The sequence below is a fragment of the Saccopteryx bilineata genome, chromosome 6 (genome assembly GCF_036850765.1).
Source record: "Saccopteryx bilineata isolate mSacBil1 chromosome 6, mSacBil1_pri_phased_curated, whole genome shotgun sequence".
Lineage (NCBI taxonomy): Eukaryota > Metazoa > Chordata > Mammalia > Chiroptera > Emballonuridae > Saccopteryx > Saccopteryx bilineata.
In genome coordinates, this window is record NC_089495.1 from 164,834,489 (window position 1) to 164,858,594 (window position 24,106).

General features: G+C 42.3%; 1 protein-coding gene across 3 annotated transcripts in view; it reads left to right on the forward strand.

Annotated features, from left to right (window-relative positions):
• The window catches only part of NAPB (NSF attachment protein beta), a 50,506-nt gene that overhangs the window by 16,314 nt on the left and 10,086 nt on the right, over positions 1 to 24,106 (forward strand). For 2 of the 3 annotated variants that reach the window (XM_066236015.1, XM_066236018.1), the window contains exons 2-7: positions 4,094 to 4,173; positions 8,197 to 8,313; positions 10,354 to 10,400; positions 10,543 to 10,620; positions 17,356 to 17,411; positions 17,569 to 17,653. In XM_066236015.1, coding sequence (XP_066092112.1) covers positions 4,125 to 4,173; positions 8,197 to 8,313; positions 10,354 to 10,400; positions 10,543 to 10,620; positions 17,356 to 17,411; positions 17,569 to 17,653 — 432 coding nt within the window. In that variant the 5' untranslated portion in view covers positions 4,094 to 4,124. The remainder of the gene's footprint in view (positions 1 to 4,093; positions 4,174 to 8,196; positions 8,314 to 10,353; positions 10,401 to 10,542; positions 10,621 to 17,355; positions 17,412 to 17,568; positions 17,654 to 24,106) is intronic. The other variant, XM_066236017.1, reaches the window with a different exon arrangement.

Genomic DNA, 24,106 nt, shown 5'->3' on the forward strand with positions numbered 1-24,106 from the left:
CCCCCCGTCCCCAGTCATCTAAATGGGAATGAAAAGGATGGCATTGTTAAGAGAGGCAGGGACTCACAGGCTGGACTCACAGACACAGTTCCCCTGTGCACTGGTGTCTGGTGAGACATGTGCTCTGACCAAGCTTCCTGGTGGGACATGGACCGGGGCCGGACACTGGCCCTTTCTAACCTGAAGTTGCATATTCTTCCTTTAGCATTTTGATAGCCTCAAGGGCAGAAACTCTTTCCTTAGTGTTTTTTTCTGGTACACACTGATCTCAGTAAGTGATTCCTGATTAAGCAGGTCCACAGGAGGAGGGAGGTCAGCCTTGCCCAGGAGCTGGAGTTTCGCTGGGGCTGCTCGGTGGTGGGGCTGGTGCTGGTGGTTCTTATGCAGGCTGGTCACTGATTTCTTCATGGGGGTAGGAGTGTTTTCCTCTTCAAAGTCAAGATACCATAATACCAAAAAATAGTCTATTTGGCTCAATCTAGTTTTCTTAATGTCAATTTAGTGTCATGTACATATATTGTATCACTTGATAATGTTGATTCCTTCACAGAAAGTTGTTTCTGTGTTCAAGAATCTTCTACCTCACTCTGTGGTCTCTGGATAGCAATCAGTTGAATTATTGAATGTGAACTCTGAATATTTGTCCTTAAAACTTACAAAAAATAACTTTCATTTATATAAAAGAATAGGCATTTGGAATAATTTCAAAAGTACATTTTTTAATTAGCTTTTAAACTTAAGTTCTATGTATAACAACTGAGTTTTTCTAGTGCTTTTATTTTATTTTTATGACAGAGACAGAGAGAGGGACAGACATGAAGGGAGAGAGAAGAGAAGCATCAATTATTAGTTGAGGCACCTTAGTTGTTCATTGATTACTTTCTCATATGTTCCTTGACTGGGGGGCTACAGCAGACCAAGTCACTCCTTGCTCAAGCCAGAGACCTTGGGCTCAAGCTGGTGACCTTGGGATTTTGAACCTGGGTCCTCTGCGTCCCAGTCCAATGCTCTATCCACTGTGCCACCACCTGGTCCAGCTATATTGCTTTTAAAATAAACACTTCTGTTTTAGGAGAAGTAAGGGTCTTGAGGCTGGCAGGGTTCACTTGATATTTTTATAGTGATCACTAGACTTGAATTCAGGCATCAGCTCCACCGACTGACTGGCTGAATGATCTTAGGCAGGCCATGGACGTCCAGACACAGCTTTCTGTGCAGTGGACATAACGTCTCTCATGATTGTTGTAATAATGAAGATGACATAACACTTGGGAATATTCAGCATAAAACCTGACATGATGTAGGCATTCTGTCTCTGAAAATAACAGGATAAAGTACATTTTAACTAAGCTAGTTTTATTTGGAAACCTTTAAGAAGAATGATTGTACTATAATTACAGTTAAAGATTCCTGTTATACTTTAGAAAAACAAGACACGAGAAAGTGACAAGTCTTTGTTAGCTCCAAGAAGCTATGGCTAAGATTGAAAACTTTGTTAGAAATTTTCCACTGTGGAGATTAGCTAATTGGGTTTTTAAAAATGTATGTATAGATTTGAATTGGAGGAAAAGGAACATGAAGTGTGAGTGAGAGCAGGCTTTGCTTATTGTGACACTTTCACTTTGGGTATGGCTTGTTGCCATCCTGTCCTGTGCTGTGTGACATATCCCCCAAAGGTTTTTTTTGTTTGTTTGTTTTATGTGTATGTGTGTGTATGTATGTATGTGGATGTAATTTTGCATACTATAAAGATCACTCATTTAAAGTGTAGAATTCAGTCATTTATAGTATGTTCACAGAATGTGTAACCATTACAACAGTCAATTTTAGAACATACTGATAACCTAAAAAGAAGCTCTGTCACCCCACGCCCCCATTTTTTCCCAACACTCCTACTCTAGACAACCAGTAACCCATCTCTAGATTTGCCGGTTCTGTACCTTTTATATAATGAGATCATACAGTGTGAGCTCCTCTGCGACTAGCTTCTTTCAGTTGGTATATAATGCTTTCGAGGTTCATCCACATTATATCATTTATCAGGACTTCATTCCATTTCTAATGACATTTCATGTTATATGTATACCACATTTTATTTATTCATCTAGCAGTTGATGGACATTTGGGTTGTTTGCACTTTTTGACTTTGAGTAATGCCACTGTGAACATTTGCATACAAGTTTTTGTGTGCACATTATGTTTTCATTTCTTTTGAGTTTATATTTAGTAGTAGAACTTCTGGATCATATCCTAACTCTGTGTCTGACCTTTTGAATGACTGCCAAACTGTTTTCCAAAGTGGCTGCACCATTTTGTATTTATACCAACAATCCATGAGGTTTCTAATTTCTCTACATCCTAACACTTGTTATTACCTGTGTTTTGATTCTAGCCATCCTAGTGGAAATGAAGTGGTATCATTTGATTTGCATTTCCCTGATGGCTAATGTTGAGCATGTTCTCATGTGGTTATTGGCTATTTGTATCTTTGGAGAAATGTCTGTTTAGATCCTTGACTTAATTTTTAATTGGGTTATTAGTCTTTTTATTATTGAGTTGTACTAGTTCTTTATATATTCTAGACACAAGTACCTTATTAGACATGATGTACAAATATCCCTAAAGGATTTTATGCCTTCAATACATGAATCTGATTATAATAACCCTGATTGAGTACATAGTCTGGGTCAGGTTCTACAATGGCAACTATATATGGGTAATTTCTTTTGATCCTCATAACAACCCAAAGGTATACATAATATCATACTCAGTTTATACATGTGAAAATAGAGGCCCAAAGACCTAAAGAACTAGCCTTGAGTCAGACAGTTAGTAGTTACTCTTGCCTGGGCCCACCAGCCCTACTGCACGGGATTGACACTGAGCTGCATGCCTCTAAGTGGAGTTCAAAGCCTGGCATATGCGGATACCCTCACTCATGTTCATATCATGCCCACTCTTGTCATCCTTGACCTCTCCTGTCTCTTAGTCTTTATGTCCATATTTCACTCTCAGTTACTCATTATGTGTACAGCACAGTTACAGGCTGCTCTATCATGGTTTTCCTTTGGTTATTCTGTGTTTATAATATAGACAGACAAGAGAGAGAAATATCTTTAATAGAAGGGCCTTTGCTTAGTGAAAACAAGGTTGATTTTAAAACTGGTGGAAGTTACAGAGAATTATTTTGGCTTTTATGTAAGGAGAAATTTCTAAGCAGCTAAAACTGTTCCTTAGAGCAGGGGTCCCCAAACTTTTTACACAGGGGTCCAGTTCACTGTCCCTCAGACCGTTGGAGGGCCGCCATATAGTGCTCCTTTCACTGATCACCAATGAAAGAGGTGCCCCTTCTGGAAGTGCTGTGGGGGCCAGATAAATGGCCTCAGGGGGCCGCATGTGCCCATGGGCCGGGCTGTAGTTTGGGATGACTGCCTTAGAGGAATCAGCTGCCTGGTGGAAAAACTTTCCAAAACTGTAGGTTCTAAAAGCAGCAATGGAGTTTCCTCCTCTCAGGATGCTGTAAATTTCATTTCCACACTGGGTATGTGGCTGGATCCCAAAGCCCCTTCCATACTGGGGGAAGAAGGGCTTGTTCCCTGCCATAGCTGACAGCTGATAGAGCCACAGAACAGTGTGGTGTTTTCTTATATGCTCCGGCTTCAGGTTCTGCTATTTTAAGTCTGAATAAACATAGTGCTAAATTCTTAGACATTAACATGGTAAAGATGTCTTGATCCTTCCAATTTTAGTCTCCTTTGAAAAATGTTCTTCTGATTTCTCAGATTGATATCAACTTTAGTTTTCATGCATGGAGAGGACTCTGGTTAAGGGTGAAGATCTGGGGCAGCCAGATCAGTGTTTGAGCCTCAGTTCTGTGGCATCCTTGCTATGTGACCTTGGGCTAGTCACTTTATGTTTGTATGCCTTAGTTTCTGGAACACGGGAATAAGTGTATCCGCTTTAAGTAGCTGTTAAGGTTCTATACTGCTTGTCTAGCACATAGTACATGTTCATTAAATAATTATAATTTGAGGATTAGGGATGTGTATGGTTGTCATAGAAAAACTTAATCTAATTTTTAAATTTTTCTTAGAGGAAACACAAGAATAGAAGAGGCTTGTGAAATGTATACCAGAGCTGCAAATATGTTCAAGATGGCTAAAAATTGGAGTGGTATGTATACAGTTTTTGTTTGTTTGCTTTTCAGGCAGATAACTTTAAAATCATTTTGAAGGAATAAATGAATGCTGTCCCCATAGAATAAGACTGTTGGCGCTAAGCAAGATGTCAGTGCTGATTATCTGGTGTGGCCAGCATGAACTGGGTGGGATTAAAGGACCTTGATTTAGTGAAGAAAGTTGAAACCCTGAGATAAAATGTAAACATAAGGACTAGATCTGTTTAGTTTCTATAAACCACTTCATACAGTAAGAATAGTTTTGATTCTCACTAATGTGCGCAAGTCAATCTATTGGCATGAAGATTGGAAGTTGTGGTAGACTCAGTGAAAACAGGCAGGAGACATAAAATGCCTGCTTTTCTTTACATAAACAGCAGTAGAGACAGAGAACTTCTGTTTCTTACTCTATTGCTCTGTGATTACTGTTTGCGGTTCTATTGAGAAATGTGACGATGGGAGTGTTATTTGTATAAACCAAAACAGACTTGCTGTGATTTTTTAAAGTGATGCTTTCTACCTACTGAAATTACACACGATAGAATCAACAGAATTATTGTTTTCATTGGTCTGAGTGGGGATGTGTCTTTCTGACACTGATTTGAGAAACAAATTTATCATCACCTCTAGAAAAGGGGGCTTGTCATAGTAGAGTATTTCTGTAGTGAAATGGAAGTGGCCTTCAGCCAGCACAGGGACATGGCCTCTGACCCTGGCTCGTACCTGCTGCATGATCTACAGCAGGGTCCCTTCCCTCTACAGGGCCGTTTCCCCGGCTTCCCCTGCCCCGGCTTGTTGAGATGTGATTGATACAAGGCGATGTGCTGGTTTGCCCATTTGCTTTTAAGGCCAAGCTCTTTAAAATCACTTCAGTGAAGAAAATGCTGTGAATCTGAAAGCTCCTTTGTGGCTCTAAATTTTTTTTATAGGTTTAGTTTTAGGTAAAAAGGTTATGTTAAATGTTTTATATGTTTTCAAATGCACTTATGCCTAAATTATAATGTACTGAAAAAGAGGGAAGGAGAAAAGAGTATTATTTCAGCATTTATATCTTTTGTTGTGTTTACATCCTATAATCAGAGGTGAAAAGTGATCTTATCTAAAAAGACCACTTTTTTATTTTATCTGATGATCATCTATTCTAACCCTGAGGTGATCTCATTGCAGGGAGGCGGTTAGCATTAATATATCTAACGAGGCTTTGTATTTATCCTTCCCCCATCATCTCTTGCCTACTCTGACATCTCAGCTTCTACATTTTCCCAAGCCTGTTTTAATGAACCACCAAAATTAATTGTGTTCAAATGTAAGTCTGCTATATGTCATTGCAAAGAAGAGCTAAAGTCCCTAACAGTGGCCTTCTGGCACCAACCAGATTCTCAGTTCCTGTCTCTGACCTCATCTCAGACCCACTCCCCTCCTCCACCTGGCTCCCTCCTCAGAGCCCCTCTGGCACTCTCTTCCCCGAAATAGGGTGCGGCTGATTCTGTTCCTCTACCTCCTCCAGATGTTGTCTTCTCAGTGAGGTCTTCCTTGGCCACCCTTTTTAAAGATAGCAATCATCTTCGTTTTTCCTGGAAACCCCTTTCCCTTTTCTCCAATGTCCTTATCACCGTGTAGCAAAAATAAGTGGAAATGTTTACTAATTTATATGGTGCATGTGTATTTATTACGTGCTGTCCCCTCATTAGAATGTAAACCATAGAAGGCCAGGACGTTTCTGTTCTGTCTCTGCTATACCTGCAGGGCCTGGACTGGTGCCTGCAGCACGGTGTATGCTCGGGATATTTGTGTAGTCGGTGAATAAATATTAGATTCTGTGAAATCATTTCTGTCTTGCAGTGATCATAACACCACTGCAACTCTAGTTTTAAAAGTTCTTTTATAAATAGTAAGCTAATTTGTTTGATGCTGGGTTTTTGAGAGATCATCCTGGCAGGTATTAGACCAGTTCTACAGGGGAAGGAAATTAGCTTGAGAGGTTATATGACTTTAGTTTAATACATGCTCCTTTAAAGACACTTTTAAGTTTGGAGGAATGGAGCTGCATTTGTCAGCAGTGATTGGAATGAGCACTTAGTGAAAAAGTAAGCAGGCAACTAGTTTTGGAAGGTGGGAGCATAAAATGATGAAATCAAACATTGTCTGGGGAAATGGAGCTAGCACTAGAGAGCCTGGTTGTTAGGTGTTATACTCAGCGAGGAAAGTATGGACCGTGATTGGTCAACATAGGTAAACTGTAAAATGAAATTACTGGTGGAAGAGGAAAGATATAGGCTGTGAAGGAAATGGTGACATTAGACTTGATAAACCACTGGTTTTGATTATAGGATAGATCTGTATGTAATGATGGTGAGGATGAACACGTGTAAATGGTGCCAGTCTATTCTAAGCTATTACCCCACTCTTCTGAGGCACAGCCAATCGAAGTTTCCATTTAGCTGATACATTCCTTAGAAGTTAGCTGCTGCCCCAGGATCTTCAGGGGCCTTCCTACTACCCTTGCGGTGGCATTGGCCCCTCTGGGAGCCCCAGCCTCATGACTCATCAACAAAAGCATTAAAGCCTGGTGGGCAGGGGTTCTTTGTCCCATGCTGGTGGTTAACTATTTTCAGAACTGCCTGGGCACTCTTTCTGTCTTACACAGAGCAAGAGTTAAACCTGGGTAGGCTGTGCTGCCTCTTGCGCCCCTGGGGTGTAGTCTGGAAACCCCAGTGGGATTGCGTGGTTAACTCAGGAAGAGCGGTACATGGGACAGCAGGTGGAGCTTTGATGGAAATGAGTGTTTAATCTCTTAAAAAGAAATTTAAATATTTAATACCAGCACTGGGTACTTAGGCATCTGACATGAATTTCTGTATGTTTTTGAAATGTGTTTTTTTTTAATAGCAAAAGGCATTGTGATAGTAGTAGATTCTTTCCCTCCCATTGCTGTTAGTATTGATTTCCGTACTCCAAACCTTACTGAGTTGTGTCTCCGTAAGCCTTTGTGCTCCCCAGCCCCTGCTGCCCATTTTTGGGAGACACTGCCATAGTGCTCTCCCTGAACTGAGAACCTCACGATGAAGTAGATTCGTCGTTGGCCAGGTTCCTCGTGTTAGCATGTCCAGTCCTCCTGAGCTGGTCTGTGGGTGTCGTCGGCCTGCCCGCCCACCGGCCCTGCACTTCCATCGTCCTGTGGGCAGCATGGCTGTCGTGCCCTAGTTCCTGCCCTTCCTTGCCTTCAAGCATTTGTCCGTTGTTTGTGTGACTTCTCTGCCAGGCATTTCTTTCTTCATTCTTTTTTGCCACTCCAGAATTCATAGTCCCTGATCCAAAACCTTTTCTGAGACAATGTAGTCCTAAGTCTTTCACGTTGCCCCGTGCCCTGGTGGAGAGCTGGGCAGCACCCGTAACCAAACCTAGCTGTGAATTCTGCAGGGACGTGTACGGACTTGCAGGCTATGTGGGGTACGGACAGATTAAACCTCTTCGAAATTTTAGTCAGATTTTGTCATAAACTTAAGGAAAAACTTTGAATTTAAAAACTGTAGGCCTAATTATCACTCATGGAGAAACTTATTTTGTCCATGAAGACTTCATTAGCAGTTTCTTCACTAATCACAACCACGTCCAGAGAATGCTGTAAGATAAAAAGAGGACTGAATAAAACCCTTGAGCTCAGTGCTTTATCTTTCTGTAAGCATTAGTAGCTTGAATCTGCCAGTCAGTGTTCAGTCCACGCGAGGAACAGAATCGAACAGCTGGGAGGAGGCTGTTGCTGAGGATGGAGACTCAGTGCCCAGGGGCCACTTGGGGGTCCTCTGTGGCCGAGAAGAGCTTTGATCACTGCTTGGCTTGTTTCTGGCTATTTTTATAAATCTCTAAGCGGCACTTGCTCACATTGTCTTGTGCTTCCGACTGGAATGCTTCTTTTCGGTGGAATGGGACTTTCTGGGAGTGGGTGCAGCACTTAGAACAGAGCCATTCCATGGGAGACTTGTTCCTCTCTGTTTAATTGTCTGCTTTATCTTCCTCAGCTGCAGGAAACGCGTTTTGTCAGGCAGCCAAGCTCCATATGCAGCTTCAGAGCAAACACGATTCTGCTACCAGCTTTGTGGATGCTGGGAATGCTTACAAAAAGGCAGACCCTCAAGGTAAGGCACAGCTCCGTCTAGGACAGCGAGTTTCAGCCGGGCTGCCGTGGCACACTGGGGCGCCACAAGAGGTTTTACAGCGTGCAGTATCTGACTATTTAGTCAGGGGCACAGACCTCTTTTCCCTTAGATTGTCAAATTAAAAAATGACAACAGCCAACACAATAGGGTAAATGAATCTGAATCATACCTATTTTATTTTGTCAGATCAGCAAAAAATATATTTTTGGTGTGCCGCAGAATTTTAGTAATTATTTTCTGTATGCCATGAGATGAAAAGGGTTGAAAATCGCTGGTCTAGGATGGTAGGGCCCATGTGGGTGACCTCTACTGCTGAACCTTTTGAGCCGTGGGAAAAATAAATTTTTGTATTTTGGAATAATAGAGATTTTGGTAGCTTTAGGAATTTTTCTTTAATCATTTGGAGCTTTATTGAGGGAGAAGATCTGTTAAATTTATCCTGGTTTTTTAGTTGCTTTACACAATTTTATTGAAATAATATTTGTGTTGCATTTTGGAGAACTTTTTGGAAATAAGCTTTAATTTTATCTAAGACATCCTAATTTCCCTAACTTTACGAATATGTGTATTGCTTATAAAGGAAACTCTCATGTTCTCTCACTCCTAAATACCTCTTATGTTTGAAAATCCAGTTAAGGGGAGATTGTAATATCTGATGGTTAAAATAAACTTACTCATACAGTATTCATCTGACTTTTTAGAGTGTTTTCAGAGAATTTGTTTTGAGGGAAAGAATGAAGTTGGATACTTAAAGTGGTATAACTTTGCCAGTGTTGTTTCTCTTTTAGTTAGAGGAGTGCACACTTAGCAATTAAAGCGTCGGGACCTCCGCCCTGTGTTTGCACTGCTAGCTGTGGAGCTTCTCCTTTTTCTCTAACAGTCCACTTTCACATAGAGATTCCAAAGTCTGTGACTGTATCCTACAGAAATAAGATAAGTACAAAGGCTTCTGTCTAGAGACTGATCACAGTGCCATTTCCAGAATGAAGCACTGAACACAGCCGAAGCGAGCAGCAAGGTGAGGTGGTTGGATGCCGGTGTGGTGGAGTGCGCTGCCGTCGCTGCACACGGCCCGGCTCCAGAGAGTCTCACACGGGGAGGCAGTGCTCAGGTCCGTGATGCTGTCCGTGCATGCACACGTGCATCTAGAGACACTGCAGGGCAGAGCGCGCCAGGGACTGAGAGTGGGTCTGAGTGGGCTGATGCATAGCTTACTTTCTCTTTATGGTTGTCTGTATTTCTAAAGGTGTGACACTGAATCCACATTCTTACGTAGTTTAGGAAGAAGGTGCTTTTATTTTTATTGGTCTGTTCTCTGAGACGTTAGGCCTTTGCTCTGCTGCGTCTTTTCCAGAGCCATCCTGTGCAGCTGTCAGCATGCCAGCATGATAAACACCACCATTTTGTGAAACGATGTGTTGGCTCGTTGCTTTAGAAAATTAGTATACTTTATTAACACTGTCATTTATAATATTTTTTCTTCCTTTTGTGTATCTGATAGTACAGCAAAAGTTAGCATCTTTAATATTATACAGAATGTTGATATCACTCAAGAATTGTCTGAACAGAGATTGCAAAGTGCTTTTGGTTTTGGCCACATGAAGAGCAGTCTCTTGAAGTCATCTTCTTGTAAAGTACTGTCTTCCAAAATTAGTATATATAGATGTCTCTGAAGACTGTATTTGCATTTATGTTTTAGCAGATAGAGCTGCTCAGTGTAGATGACACCCCATTTGTTTATTTATCAAGCAGTCTCTCCTGGATGGAGCCCCCACTCTGAGGCTGTTACTGAGCACTCGCGCTGCAGCTCCAGTTCCCTCGATGCACTGCAGCTGCTGGCAGAGCTCGCCGAGGTCTGGGTCCTGTGTGACTCATGTTTGCTTCTCGTTAACTCTCCCCTGCCTCCGCTCTAAACGGGACCTCCTTAATGTTCTAGTAGCAGCCAGGAAGATAGGCTCACTTGAACTCTCTGTGACTGAATGGATTTTTCATTGTTTTTCTTAAATGCCTACGCTTCAGAGGCTATCAACTGCTTAAATGCAGCCATCGACATTTACACAGACATGGTAAGACATTGCCTTGCTTGAGCAGCTATGGGGTGGACTCCTTGAAATGTCTGAGAGTCATATTTTTTTTTCTCATTTCTAAATGGAGTGGCATTAAACTAGATAAAACACAAATGTGACTCTGTGTTTTGTTTTCCCCCAGGGAAGATTTACAATCGCAGCCAAACACCACATTACCATTGCTGAGATTTATGAGACTGAGCTTGTAGACATCGAGAAGGTAAGCCATGGAATGATTGAGTTCCCCGTGAACTTGGTGTGAAGCAGGTAGTTGACTCCAGGGACAGTTTCCTCTTCCAGTGGAGCTGAGTGAAATAGAGTGAGCAATCCCTACGTGGCTGTGCGTGGAAGGCTTAGGGGCCTGGGGCTGAGGAGTGGAGGGCTGCTTTCCTGGAGGCAGGTCTGAGACAGGGGCTGGCTGTGGACCGCTTGCTGTTTCCGTTCGGGCGGTCCGTGTCAGGAGAATCTTCCCTGTTGCTGCGGCCTGTGTGGCCCCGTGAGGGAAGTGGAAGTGCTGTGAGCATTGCACACCTTTATCTTCAGGCCTTGACCCTGCGGAAGAAGGTAGGTGAACACCTACTTGGCCACACGTCCGCTTCACTCAAGTCTGGCTTTCTAGCGGTGGTTTACACAGGCATACCTTGGGATATGGCGAGTTCGGTTCCAGACCAACGCCATAAAGTGAATGTCACAATAAAGGGACCCGCACGTGTTTTGGTTTCCCAGGGTATATGAAAGCCATGTTTACACTGTACAGCACGTCCTAGTGTAGCACATTTGTTCAATGTGGTTCTGTTATAACTTTGATGAGATAATATAAGAACTTAACTCTTATGTAAGTTAAGAGTTAACTCACTGGCTTCTGGTAAGATTGGTGTTGTGTCATTTTACTTAAGGTGGTAGAACCTATCAACGGTATTAAGTGAGGACTTCCTGAGTTTAGTAAGTGTACAGTGTCGTTATGTCTATTCAAACAGTGTACATATGTTTAAAAAGCTATTGCTAAAATGTACCACCGTGTGAGCCTTCATGGTCTCCTATCTGTTTGCTGGTGGGGGAGGTTGCTTTGGAGTTGATGAGCATTCATCAGTGGAAGGCAGGAAAGCGAGGCATACCTCTAGTAGAAGAAAAGGAAGGAGGAAACACTTACTGGGCATCTGTTGTTTCCCAGGCTTTGTCCCTGGTGGCATGCCATGAATTTTACAACCTTTCAGCTCTGTGACAGTAAGGCGTCTGTGGCTATGGAAGGTAGGACTCGATATGGTTACACTGCCCGGGATCACTCAGGTGGAACCGGGGGAGCCGAGGCAAAGCCGGCCCAGCACTGCCCTGTCCCCCTGCGGTCTGCTCAACGGGGGTCTCCAGAGGGCTGGACTGTACTTTGGTGAGAGGAAAACACACTGGCCAGAAGTTATTGGCTGCCTCAACTCAGACTGGGAGCAAATGTTTGTAAACCGGTCCCCCTGAGTACTGTGGAAAACAAGTGTGAGTCAGAAAGAGAAGCAGTAGGGGGGATCGTCACTAGCTGTCAGACTAGTGAACCCTGAGTGTGCTGAGACTCTGGTCGCATCCTGTCTCAGTGTCTTGGCACCTCGTGCCTGCTGCGGCACTGGACAGCTGTCAGTCCTCCTGGCCTGTGACTTACTTCTTGCCTTGGCTCTTGGAACGTGTCTCCCACCCGGTTCTCTGAGCACCTCGTCCTGACTGCTTACCTGGTTCCTTCCCTTCTCTTCACCCTGTAGTGTGAAGTGCCCCTGAGTGGGGTCGCTGTCTTCTCTGTCTGCACGTGCTCCCTAGGGACCTCTGTACTCACTCAGCATCACTGCTTTAAGTATCATCTGTACCCCAGTGACTTGCCTAGACCTCTTTCTGAGCTTTAGCTTCCGATGTCCCTATGTCTGCCAACCTTCCTACTTGAGTCTCAAACCAAGCATGTTTGAAACGGATTTTGGATCTTGCCCTCCCTCCCACCTGATGTTCCCCTCCCCACCACAGGCATATTTGCCTTTTCTCCTTCTCCACGCCCAACCTGTGAGCCATGTCTGCGGGTGCTGTCCTCAGAACTCCCAAGTCTTAGCACTTCTCACTCTCTCTGTACAGGTGGGCTCCGTCCTGGGGAGGTGGGCGTTTGTGTGTCACCTGCCAGCGGAGGCTGCTGTGTCAGCAGCGCGTCCACAGGGGTCAGAAGAGTGCTGCAGGCAGAGCCTGAAGTGCTGAGTGTGGGCCCTGCTGCCCGGGAGTGGACTCGGGCAGCCGCTTCAGCACACGGGTCTTCTTAAAGCTTAGGGTGGATAAAATGAGTTATGGTCTACTCTTGTTTTCTTTCTTTTTTAAAAATTAAAGATTTGCCTTGGCATCTTCTGAAACTCCCATTACTCACTACTCACAGTGTTTTTGCCATTCTGCAAGTTGGCCAGTAGGTGCATCTTTTTTCATTGATGTGTTCTTTTTAAAAGCAATTTAAGAATATTACTCAACATACACACAAGTTTAGCTTGTCGTGTTCACTGGTATTTGGCATCCTGTGTTTACAAACATCCTTGCCTTTGAGTCCCTGGTTGGACTCACCAGATTTCGGTTGGTGGGGTGTGAAGTTTAAGTTTGAAAAAAATCAGGGTGTTTTTTTTTGTTTTATTTTTTTTGAAGACAGACAAGGGAGAAAGAGAGAAGCATCAACTCATAGTTGCAGCACTTTTAGTTGTTCATTGATTGCTTCTCATATGTGCCTTAACCTGGGGCTCCAGCCAAGCCAGTGATCCCTTGCTCAAGCCAGCGACCTTTGGGCTGATGGGATCATGTGTATGATCCCAAACTCAAACCGGTGACCCTATGCCTAAGCTGGTGAGCCTACACTCAAGCCAGTGACTTTGGGGTTTCAAACCTGGCACTTGAGTGTCCCAGGTCGATGCTCTATCCACTGCGCCACCACCAGTCAGGCAAAAATTGATTGCTTTATATTTGATTTGTTACAAATGAATTTTTCCCCGTTTAATACTAGCCTCTGTATGTCCTCTAATTCAGTCACAGATTTTAGCTAGTGAACAGTGAAGAATGAAGTTTCATAAACTCACCTTACTTCTTTGACTTCATGAAGTAAAACCCTGAACCAGATAATAAATGGGTTATTTTTAAATGATCCACAGGAATTATGACTTATTTCTGTTTTAAGTTCCTGGAGAACATGATTTAACACTGTTTGTTACAATGAAGTATTTTGTGTAGTATGTCAGGTTCCTGTTAGGCCCTGTCTGGGGGGGGGGGGGTGGCGGTCTATGTTCAAAAGGAGTTGCTCCAATGTTAGGCTGGTAAGGGCTATTTCACCCACAGAGTGGACTCTAACGTGTACCTGGAAACTGTTTGCTTCAGTGATGACAGTTGCAGTCCCAGGGCCTGGGCTTTCATTTCAGGGCCCGTGTCCTCCAGCATGGTTGGCATGCTACTTACATAACAGGATAATCAGCTGGGGCTTTCTGGGTTTATTGTTACATGTACTGTTGATATTGGTGGCCATGTCTACTTTTCATATTACTGCCTTGGAACTATAAGAGACAGTGGGCCGATGTCTAGTGTATGTCTGTTTGTGCCTGCTAAGTTTCACTACGGGTTGAAATTCTGAGCTAGGTGGAGCGTCCAAATAGCCTTTGGTCAGCCTCTTTCCCTGAACCTCTCAGCCAGGTACACAGGCTTTCCTTTCAACTTCAGTCTGTCATAACTTCGGAAAACCATGATTTTTGATTATTGGTTTCATTAGCATTATTAAAAACTAAATTTTAAAATGTTTTACTGTGATAAATCTAGCTGTAGTTACATTTTGATGAACAATATCATTATTTAATAAGTATTTGCTTACACTAAATTGTTGACATTTTGCCTTTTTTTTTAACCTCCAAAACAAGTTACACAACCCACCTCTCTTCATTGAGTTCTGGTGCTGTAAGAACTGGAAAGGAAGTAGCTACATTTCCTCCTTACGAAGAGGTTGTGTAACTGATACTCTTTGCAGAAATATTTGGTCATGTTTCTCATATGTTACCCTATTTATTACAATGAAAAGTAGTGTTTAAATACTTGACAGAATGAGGATAGTTCAAAGATTATTTTTGATTAATCATAAATTCAATGAAAAATTTTCTTGGGCATTCCAAACTAATCAAGATATTTGCAACAGTTTAATAGGAGACCTTCATCTGAAATGCAGTTTGCATTCATTCACTTAGCTTCTGTTTATTGAGCACCTACTCTATGATAGGTAATATGCTTGGCTTAGGGACATGATAGTGAGCAAAACCATCTTGAGACCTACCTTCATAGAGCTTATGAGCTTATGTTTTAGTAGGAGATGTACATTCATCATATCATACAATCCCACATGTGTGTGAATTTAATAGCTCTGATCTCTGACATATATTCTACCAGACATTTTCTGGATGTGTCTATATATTTGTAAAAAAAAAAAAGGATTAAGGATTATAATGTATCTGTTCTTTCATAGTTTAAATATTTCATGAAGAACTTTCCATATTGAATTTTCTGTCCATTACTTTTATTTATAGCACAGTAGCCCATTATATTTAACTACCTGAGTTGTTTCCAGTTTTTCTCCTATTATAAATAATACTGAGAAAATTTGTATGTGTGTGGGGGAGTATGTATTAGTTTGGGTAGGCTAAGTGGCTGAAGCAAATAGATCCAAAACGCAATCGTGAACACAGAAGTGTCTTATTTTTCCACCAACTTGTCTCATTTTATTAAAACCTGCAGTCCAGACAAGGCCAGTGTTGGCTCATTCTTGGTTATCACCATTACCACCTGCAGGGAAAGGGGCCTTACACTCTACGGGCCAGGTCTGCTTGCTTCCAGTCAGTGCCTTGAGCCATAACCACACCAAAGTGGTTTCCTACCAGTCTCCTAGCCTGCTATATTTTAATTGTGCTTTTCCTGTCCCTGGGCCTCTCAGCTCATTAGGGCTGCCTTGAAGCCATTGAACTGATAGGCAGTACCTGTAATCTGATTTTCGCATAGGTTTATTTTAGATTTACTAGAAAAACCTTCGAAATTTAAAACGGGGGTCTATAAACCTACCAGCTGTTTATGTGTGTCTGCAAGCTTAGAATGGTTTTTACATTTTTTTAATCATTGAAGGGAGAAGCATTTATGACACACAAAAATTAAATGAAATTGAAATTTCATTGTCCATGAATAAAGTTTACTTACATATTTATTTTTTAAATTTATTTATTGATTTTTTAGAGAGAGGAAGAGAGAAACATTGATTTGTTGGTCCACTTATACTTAAGCATTCATTGGTCGGCTCTCGTATGTGCCCTGAAGATCAGACCTACAACTTGGGCATATGGGGAGGACCCCCAGCCAGTTGAGCTACCCAGCCGGGCCCATGAATAAGTGTGCTGGCGGATTGCCACACTGGGTAGTTATGCATCATCTTTGGCTGCTTTTTTGCTACCACAGGAGAGAGAAGTAGTGAGAACAGATTATATAGTTCACAAAGCCTAAAATATTTATTATCTGGCTTGTTGCAGAAAAGGTTTCCAGACCCATACATTAAAAACATTGTTCAGACTTACCTCTTGCCATTTAAAGTATTGGCCTGGCCAATCTTTGCGACCCTATCTCTGGATTTTGTTTCCCTTCATAATTGTCTACAAACCAGCTAATTCCTTCTGAGTTTTATTTATTTATTTCTTTTTATTTTTTTATAATAAAACCTTGCTGAAAATAGCAGTATACTCTGTCATCTGGCTGTTTCCATAGCCCTTATTTCCATAGAGTTTCCAGCTCCAGTGGTTTGCCTTCTGAGTTGTCACATGCTCGTTTTCACTAACTTATGCCACAGCAGGACAAGTTTCTAGCTTTCTGGCCTGCAACCTCTGTGTCTTCTCCACTTGACTGTTAATTCAGCACCACACAGTTTAGTTTGAAAACAACACCTTTATTCTAGATGACACTTATGTTATTAGTGAGGATAGCTTGTGCTGCTTTAGCAAGCCATAAATCTAAATTTAATAGGGCATCACAGATCTAAAAAATAACAGTCCAGTGTAGCTGTTCTGGGTTTGGCAGCGGCGGGGTATGGGGGGTTGGAGTCCATTCTGCCCTTTGTAATTATTTAGGAACCAGACTGACAAAAGTTACTCCATCTTTAGCTTGTGGCTTGCATTGCCGCTCTAGACTTGGCCATTGCCATTCTAGCTCGTGAGAAAGGGGGAAAGCCTGGAGAAGGATGCCAAGTCAGATGTGTGGACCAAGCCTGGAAGTAGTTGACAGCGTGTGCCATTCTAGCTCATGAGAAAGGGGGAAAGCCTGGAGAAGGATGCCAAGTCAGGTGTATGGACCAAGCCTGGAAGTAGTTGACAGCGTGTGCTATTCTAGCTCGTGAGAAAGGGGGAAAGCCTGGAGAAGGATGCAGAGTCAGATGTGTGGACCAAGCCTGGAAGTAGTTGACAGCGTGTGCCATTCTAGCTCATGAGAAAGGGGGAAAGCCTGGAGAAGGATGCAGAGTCAGATGTGTGGACCAAGCCTGGAAGTAGTTGACAGCGTGTGCCATTCTAGCTCATGAGAAAGGGGGAAAGCCTGGAGAAGGATGCAGAGTCAGGTGTATGGACCAAGCCTGGAAGTAGTTGACAGCGTGTCTGTTTATGTTTCAGTGGAAAGAGGAGGTCTCATGGCTACCCTAACTGCAGTACAGGCTGGCAAAGGATGTAGCTGGGTATTTGCCCTGGGGGAAAGGTAGAAGAGAATTTGATGGACAGGGGGCTATCTGCTACTAGGCTTTCAGAGATGCATACATTTGTGTGTTCCCTAAATCAAGTAGGCCAAGTCATGAAAAGTTTACTGTTGGGATAGGCTTATTTATGAGAAAAACATCTATGCAAATGTAGTTTTTTAAATACAACTCTGAACAGGTAGTTTGAATAATGCATGTGTGTGTTTTCAGGCTATCGCACATTATGAACAATCAGCTGATTATTACAAAGGAGAAGAATCCAACAGGCAAGTATTATTTCTCTTAATATAATTAACTGGGTTTTTGTCAAGTGTGATAAGAGACGAATCTTCACTATATTCCGTGAGTTTATTGTACTGTTTATTGTACTTATCAAATGAAGGTGCTCTGGTGTATGTTTATGTCTCTGGGTCTTGGTTTCAGCTCCGCTAACAAGTGTCTACTGAAGGTGGCAGCCTACGCAGCCCAGCTCGAGCAGTACCAGAAAGCCATCGAGATCTACGAGCAGGTGAGGCTCCTGCTGTCTGGTCAACTGCCAGGAGAACTTACTTTGACTCGCTTCTTTGTTAATTAGACTTTTTAATTTAGTTTTTCTTTTTATTGAGATATAATTTACACATTATGTATTTTAAGGAGTACCATGTTTGCAGTGTTTAGTTTATTCACAAAGGGGTCTATGACTTTTTTCTTTTTTGTATTTTTCTGAAGTGAGAAGCAGGGAGTCAGAGACAGACTCCTGCATGTGCCCAACTGGGATTCACCTGGCATGTCCACTAGGGGGCGATGCTCCATTGCAAACTGAGCCATTCTAGCACCTGAGGCAGAGGCCATGGAGCCATCCTCAGCGCCCAGCTTTGCTCCAGTGGAGCCTTGGCTGCAGGAGGGAAAGAGAGAGATAGAGAAAAAGGAGAGGGGAAAGGGTGGAGAAGCAGATGGGTGCTTCTCCTGTGAGCCCTGGCCAGGAATCAAACTCGGGACTGGGACTTCTACATGCCACTGAGCCAACCGGCCAGGGCCCCAAAATATTTTTATCATCCCAGAAAGAAACCCTATTCTCTCCTCTTAGTTCATGGAAACCACTGGTGTCTGTCTAAATGTATTTTTTGCTTCTAGGCCTTTAATTAAAGTATTTACATTGAATTACACACTATGTGGCCTTTTGTGACTGGTTTCTTTCAATTAGAGTAATTTTTTTTTGGTTCACTTATAACATGTATTGGTACTTCATTTTCATAGCTGAGTAGTATTCCACAGTTTATTCATGTATCAATTGATGGACATTTGGGGTTTTTTTTTTTTCATTTTGGGGCTCTATGAATGATACTGCTATGAACATTTGTGCTCAAGTTTTTGTTTGGGTTGTGTTTGTAATTCTTTGGTGTATACCTAGGATTGGGATTGCTGGTCATGTGGCAAGTTACTTGAGCTGCCAAATTGTTGTCTACAGTTGCCACACCATTTCCCCATCCCGTCAGCAAATATGCAGGGGTTCCAGCTAATCCATACCCTCACCACTGCATTTGTTTGTTTAATTTGTTTATTTGTTTGTTCTTTTGTTTATTAATAACCACCCTAATCAGTGTGAAGCTGTAGCTTGTATTTTTATTTTCTTTTCCTAATGATCAGTAATGTTGAATATCTTTTCATGTGCTTATTGGCCATTCATATATCTGCATCGGAGAAATGTCTGTTCAGTTCCTTTGCCCATCTTTGAAACAGGTTATATATGTTTTGGTATTGAGTTTTAAAAGTACTATATATTCTGGATATTAATCCCTTATCAGATAAGTGATTTGCATATATATTCTCCTGTTCTGTGTGTTGCCCTTTTACTCTTTTTTTTTTTTTTTTCTATTTTTCTGAAGCTGGAAACAGGGAGAGACAGTCAGACAGACTCCCGCATGTGCCCCACCGGGATCCACCCGGCACGCCCACCAGGAGCAACGCTCTGCCCACCAGGGGGCGATGCTCTGCCCCTCCGGGGCGTCGCTCTGCTGCGACTCTAGCGCCTGGGGCAGAGGCCAAGGAGCCATCCCCAGTGCCTGGGCCATCTTTGCTCCAATGGAGTCTTGGCTGCGGGAGGGGAAGAGAGAGACAGAGAGGAAGGAGGGGGGGGGGTGGAGAAGCAAATGGGCGCTTCTCCTGTGTGTCCTGGCCGGAAATCGAACCCTGGTCCCCCACACGCCAGGCCGACGCTCTACCGCTGAGCCAACCGGCCAGGGCCCCCTTTTACTCTTTTGATAGTGTTCTTTGATGCACAAAATTTTAAACTTTTATTGAGTCCAGTTTTTCTATTTTTTTCTTTCTTGCCTGTGTTTTTCATGTCATATCCAAGAAATTGCCAAACCCAAGGTCATAAACTTTTCCTTTATATTTTGTTCTAGGAGTTTCAGTGTTAGCTCGTCGGTCTTTGATCCATTTTGAGTTAATGATGTCAGTTAAAGACTTTACCACATTCTTTTTTGCATGTAGGTTTTCAGTATTCCCACCACTATTTGTTGAATACACTGTCTTTTTGCCATTAAGTGGTCTTGGTACCCTGTTGAAAATTATTTGAACAATATGCAAAGATTTATTTCTGGCTCTCTGTTCTAATTCATCATACTGCTTGATTATTTTTTGTAGTAAATTTTATAATCGGGAAGTGTGAGTCTTCCAACCTTTTTTAAAAAATTGCTTTGGCTATTTCAGGTTCTTTGCATTTACATATGAATTTTGGGATCTTGTCAGTCTCTGCCAAGAAGCCAGCTGAGATTTTGATAGGGATTACATCGAATCTGTATACCAATTTGGAAAGTACTGTCATCTTAACATTAAGTCTTACAGTCTGTGAACACAGGGTGCCTTTCCATTTATTTAGAGCTTTAATTTTGTTCAATATTTTGTAGTTTTCCATGTACAAGTGTTGCACTTCTTCGGTTAAATATACTCCTAAACATTTTATTCTTTTTGATGCTATTACAAATGGAATTGTTTTATTAATTTCCTTTTCAGATTGTTAATTGCAGTTTTATATACTGCAACCTTGCTGAACTTGTTTATTGGTTCCAGTGTTTGTTTTGTGGATTCCTTAGGATTTTTTGCATACAAAATCATGTCATCTACCAATAGCGATGGTTTTACTACTTCTCCAGTCTGAATGCCCTTTACTTCATTTCTTGTCATTTGCTTGTGCCAGCACAACGTTAAATAGAAGTAGCAAGGGCACATATCTCTGTCCTGTTCCTGTCTTAGGAGGAAAGCTTTCAGTCTTTCACCATTAAGTATGATGTTAGCTGTGGCTTTTTAAATAGATGCCCTTTATTATTTTGAGGAAGTTCCCTTTCTTCCTAGTTTAACACTTTTTATCATCAAAGGGTATTGGATTTTTTCAAGTTCTTTTTCTGGGTCTATCAGAGGATCATATGGTTTTTGTACCTGAATTCTATTAAGATGCTATATTTCATTGTTGAACCAACAACATATTTCATATGTTGAGCCAACCTTACATTTCTGAGACAAATCTGTTGGTCATTGCAAAGTTTAGGGGTCTCTAAGAACAGCTCAGGTTTGATAATTCTCTAGGACTCATAGACTTCAGTGCAAGCTATTATACTCACAGTTATGGTTTATTATAAAAAGGATACAGATTAAACTCAGCTAAAATAAGAGGTTCCATGGGGCAGAGTCCAGGAGAGTTGCAAGTGTGGAACTTCCTATTATCCTCCCTCAGTAGAAGTGTATGGACAGCACTTACATCACTTAACAATATTGTCACAGTGGAAGCTCACCTGAATGCAGTGTCTAGGGTTTTGGGGGTGCTCAGTAACATAGATGTGGCTGACCACCCATGTAGTTGACCATATTCTCTAGTCCTTCCAGTTTCTCCATGGCTGAGTTGAACTACATGGCACAAGGCCCCAAGTAAACTAAACACTTATCAGGCAGGACAATCCAAGGGCTTAGAAATTAACTCCCAGGAGTCATGGGCAAAGGCCAGACCTAACTTTAGACAAAATTAATCCTTAATTGTATACTCATGTAACCTTTTTGTAAATTGCTGGAATAAGTTTGCTAGTACTGTGTTGAGGATTTTGAATTTGTATTCATAAAGGATATTAATCTTTAATTTTGTTTTCTTGTGATGTGTTTGTCTGGTTTGGTAGCAAGGTAATACTGGCCTCATAGAATAAACTGGGAAGTATTCCCATTTTTTACTTACTTTGGAAGAGTCTGTGAAAGATTAGTGTTCATTCCTTAAACACTTTGCAGAATTCAGTGATTTTTTTCTGTTGTTTTTCTGTTTTCAAATTCATTGATTTCCGTGGTTACCTTTATTATTTCTGTCCTCCCACTTTTTTGGATTTATTTAGATTTTTTTGTAACAAGTTAAAATGGGAGCTTAGCTTACTGATTTTCCTTTTTGTGTGCATGCAATTTTAGTTATATCAGTTTCCCTCTTAGCACTGCTTTGGCTGTTTCACAATTCTGTTATATTGTTTCTTTTTTCTTTTTTCTTTTTCTTTTTTTTGTATTTTTCTAAAGTTGGAAACTGGGAGGCAGCCAGACAGACTCCTGCATGCGCTTGACCAGGATCCACCTGGCATGCCCACCAGGGGGCGATGCTCTACCCATCTGGGGTGCCGCTCTGCTGCAACCAGAGCCATTCCAGCGCCTGAGGCAGAGGCCACAGAGCCATCCTCAGCGCCCGGGCCAACTCCGCTCCAACGGAGCCTCCCGTTGCGGGAGGGGAAGAGAGAGACAGAGAGGAAAGAGAGGGGGAGGGGTGGAGAAGCAGATGGGCACTTCTCCTGTGTGCCCTGGCCAGGAATCGAACCCAGGACTACCGCACGCCAGGCCAACACTCTACCACTGAGCCAACCGGCCAGGGCCTGTATCATTTTTTAAGATTCATTTCATTGGATTTATTGATTTCCATGGATTAGTTAGAAGTGTTTTAATTTTCAAGTGTTTGGTGATATTTCTATTGTTGACTTCTAGTTTGATTCCATTGTTGCTATAGAACACACACTGATTTTAATTTTTATAAATTTGTTGAGACTGGTCTTATAGCCCAGAGTACGGTGTTTCTTGCATATGCTCCATAGTTCTGCTGTTCCTGGGTGGAATCTTCTATGATTATTGGTTATATTCTCTTGGTTGATAGCACTGTTGAGTTCTGTATACCTGCCAGTTTTCTTTCTAGGTCTATCCATTGTTGAGGTTGGAATGTTGAAGTCTCCAACTATACCTGTGGATTTGTCTAACTCTCCTTTCATTTCTGTCAGTCTTTGCTTCACATATTTTGCAGCTCTGTTTCTTTTTTCTTTTCTTTTCTTTTTTTTTCTTTTGTATTTTTCTGAAGCTGGAAATGGGGAGAGACAGTCAGACAGACTCCCGCATGCGCCCGACCGGGATCCACCCGGCATGCCCACCAGGGGCGACGCTCTGCCCACCAGGGGGCGATGCTCTGCCCCTCCGGGGTCTAGCGCCTGGGGCAGAGGCCAAGGAGCCATCCCCAGTGCCCAGGCCATCTTTGCTCCAATGGAGCCTTGGCTGCGGGAGGGGAAGAGAGAGACAGAGAGGAAGGAGGGGGTGGGGGTGGAGAAGCAAATGGGTGCTTCTCCTATGTGCCCTGGCCGGGAATCGAACCCGGGTCCCCCGCACGCCAGGCCGACGCTCTACCACTGAGCCAACCGGCCAGGGCCGCAGCTCTGTTTCTTGCTGCATATGTGTTTAGAATTGCTATGTCTCCTTGGTGGATTGATACTTTTATCATTATACAGGGTGGGGCAAAGTAGGTTTACAGTTGCTCATATGGAAAATAATACAATAATCACCTGATCAGGCATTGATGCAGTGGATGGAGCATCAGACTGGGATGCAGAAGACTCAGGTTCAAAACCTTGAGGTCACCAGCTTGAGCATGGGCTTACCAGCTTGAGCATGGTATCATAGACATGACCCCATGGTTGCTGGCTTGAGCCCAGAGGTCACTGGCTTGAAGCCCAAGGTTGCTAGCTTGAGCAAGGGGTACCTTGCTCTGCTGTAGCCCCCCAGTCAAGGCACATATGAGAAAGCAATCAATAAAGAACTAAGGTGCCACAATGAAAATTGATGTTTCTCATCTCTCCCTTCCTGCCTGTCTGTCCCTATCTGTACCTTTCTCCGTCTCTCTATCTCCATCACAAAAAAATAAAAAGAAAATAATATAATAATTAATAAAGAATAATACAAGAACCTGACTTGTGGTAGCACAGTGGATAGAGTGTCGATCTGGGACACAGAGGTTCCAGGTTTGAAACCCCGGGGTCACCAGCTTTAGAGTGGGATCTTAGACATGACACATGGTTGCTGAGTTGAGCCCAAAGGTCACTGGCTTGAAGCCCAAGGTCGCTGGTTTGAGCAAGTGGTCACTGGCTCAGCTCGAGCCCCCTGGTCAAGGCACATATGAGAAGCAATCAATGAACAACTAAAGTACAGCAACTATGAGTTGATGCTTCTCATCTCTCCCTTCCTGTCTCTCTCTCACACGCTAAAAAATAATAATAATATAAGAGTAAATTCTGTGTTTTGCGTACTCACAACTATAAATCAACTTTTGCCCCACCCTGAATAATGTTCTTTTCTGTTAGTTTTCCATGCTCTGAAGTCTACTTTATTTGATATTGATAGAGCCTCTCTGCTTTCATTTTATTTATGTTTATATATATCATATTGTATCTTTTCTTTCAACCTGCCTGTATCATCATAATTGAAATGAGTTTCTCATGGACAGCATATCATTAAGTCATGCTTTCTAATTCACTTTGCCAATTGCCATATTTAGACCACATTTATTGTAATTATTGCTATATTAGGGCTTAAGTTTGCCATTTTATATTTTGTTTTCTAGTTATGCTCTTTATTTCTCTGTTTTCTATTTTTCTGCCTTCCAATGGGTGACTTATCTGTAGTGTTTTTTAGCATATCTCTTTGAATG